At 44.3% G+C, this 1,606-nt stretch overlaps 1 protein-coding gene across 1 annotated transcript in view; it reads right to left on the bottom strand.

Annotated features, from left to right (window-relative positions):
* Positions 1 to 1,606, bottom strand: part of MYO10 (myosin X) — a 223,371-nt gene that overhangs the window by 30,451 nt on the left and 191,314 nt on the right. The window contains exon 22 of the mRNA XM_007448889.1: positions 95 to 201. Within this exon, the coding sequence (XP_007448951.1) occupies positions 95 to 201 (107 nt within the window). The remainder of the gene's footprint in view (positions 1 to 94; positions 202 to 1,606) is intronic.

The raw sequence follows: 1,606 nt of genomic DNA, 5'->3' as shown, positions 1-1,606 counted from the left end.
CCGCGGCATGTGGGATCTTCCCGGACCGGGGCACGAACCCGCGCCCCCTGCATCGGCAGGCGTCACCAGGGAAGCCCGTCCGCGCACTCCTTACCGTGCCAAGTAGCCCAAGACGTGGGCCCGGATCACCATGGCCGCCCGCGTCAGCTCCTCCTCCCGCCGCTTCTCCAGTTTCTGCTCCAAGGACTCGCGAAGGAAGACCTGCCCAGGAGAGAGCAACATGTCACGTCCACAGAATGCGGCAGGCAGCGGTAAGGCATTGCCGAGTCGGCTGTGTCTTTGGTGGGTAAGGCTTTTTTCTTTCTCTGATTTGCTCCAAACACAAACAGCCACGGTGTCCAGCACAGGGAATCTCAAATTCCTGGTGGGGAGAGGAGTTTTTCTTTATATTTTTTTTAAAACTTCCCATCTGTCACAGACCAAGACCTTTGTAAAATATAGTAAACAATACATTACTGGAAAGACAAAACCAAAGGGGTAATATAAAATCCAAGTCCCTTTTTTTTTCAGTTATTATTAGTTCAACAGGCATAAGATGACTGTGAAATTGCCATCGAGTTTATACTTATCTCACTGTGGGCTGGGACAAATAGTTCATGGGCCAGCACCAGTACTACATTAAGTCTAAGTAAGAAGATATCTAGAAAGACTCCCTACATTAAGAAGGAGAAGGAGGGGGGAAGAGAGGGAGGAGGAGGAGAGGAAAAGAAAGGACAGAAGAAAGAAAGGGAGGGAAAAAACTCCAAGAAATTCGTAAAATGTTACTTTGCCGTCACGCGGAAACTCTCCCTTCACGCCTGTCGAATGATTACGATCAAAGCGTCCTGGCCTCAGAAATAATGCACATAAAAAAACTGACATTTAAGAATGTAATTCTATAAACTGTTTGCAATTAGAACTGAATCATTTAAGTCATCTCGGTTCAGCCATCGCAAGAAAACTATCAGTAAAATCGGGACAAAGAGATTGTAACTATTTGCTGGCCTGTTTCTGCCAGCGGGCACCTCACAATCCCAGGCTTACCATTTATCTAAGCCTAAGTGTGTCTGGTAATTGGCATTTGTATCAGAATTCCTAATATTTGAAAAGGTATGAAAATACTGAGACCCTCCCTCAATCGTGGTAGCTTTTAATTTTGTAATTTCCAATGGGATGCCTAAGGAAGTTCTGAATTATCTCCTAAAAACAAACCAATTTTTTCTTATGCTTTTCTGTTAACGGTCAGCTGGAGGCACTGGTCCGGGGCTGGTTAAACGACACACGCCCTCACTCATGATTTCTCAGTCTATGCTTCAGTGAGTCATTCTGGCCTATGATGATGCATTATGTCCTCTTGATGGCACATTCTTCCAGACTCTCTGCTCTGGCTCTTCCAAGACATTTGGGCAGAAAAGCAAATAAAGAATCCCACCATCATGTGACTCACAGAAACCTTACGTACTCCTGCTGTGGGTTCCCGAGCATTTGTAAAACTCTCCCACCAAATAATTCTCTCAGAAAAGAGAGAAGCATTTCATACAATGCTTTTCCTATAATTGCAATTAATATGCTCTGCTGATGCATAAAGAGACTGCATCTTGAGCAAAAAAAAAAAAAAAAAAAAAAA

The sequence above is a fragment of the Lipotes vexillifer genome, unplaced genomic scaffold (assembly GCF_000442215.2).
Source record: "Lipotes vexillifer unplaced genomic scaffold, Lipotes_vexillifer_v1.1 scaffold778, whole genome shotgun sequence".
Classification (NCBI taxonomy): Eukaryota; Metazoa; Chordata; class Mammalia; order Artiodactyla; family Lipotidae; genus Lipotes; species Lipotes vexillifer.
The sequence above is the reverse complement of the archived record's forward strand: the minus strand, read 5'-3'. Positions and strand labels throughout refer to the sequence as shown.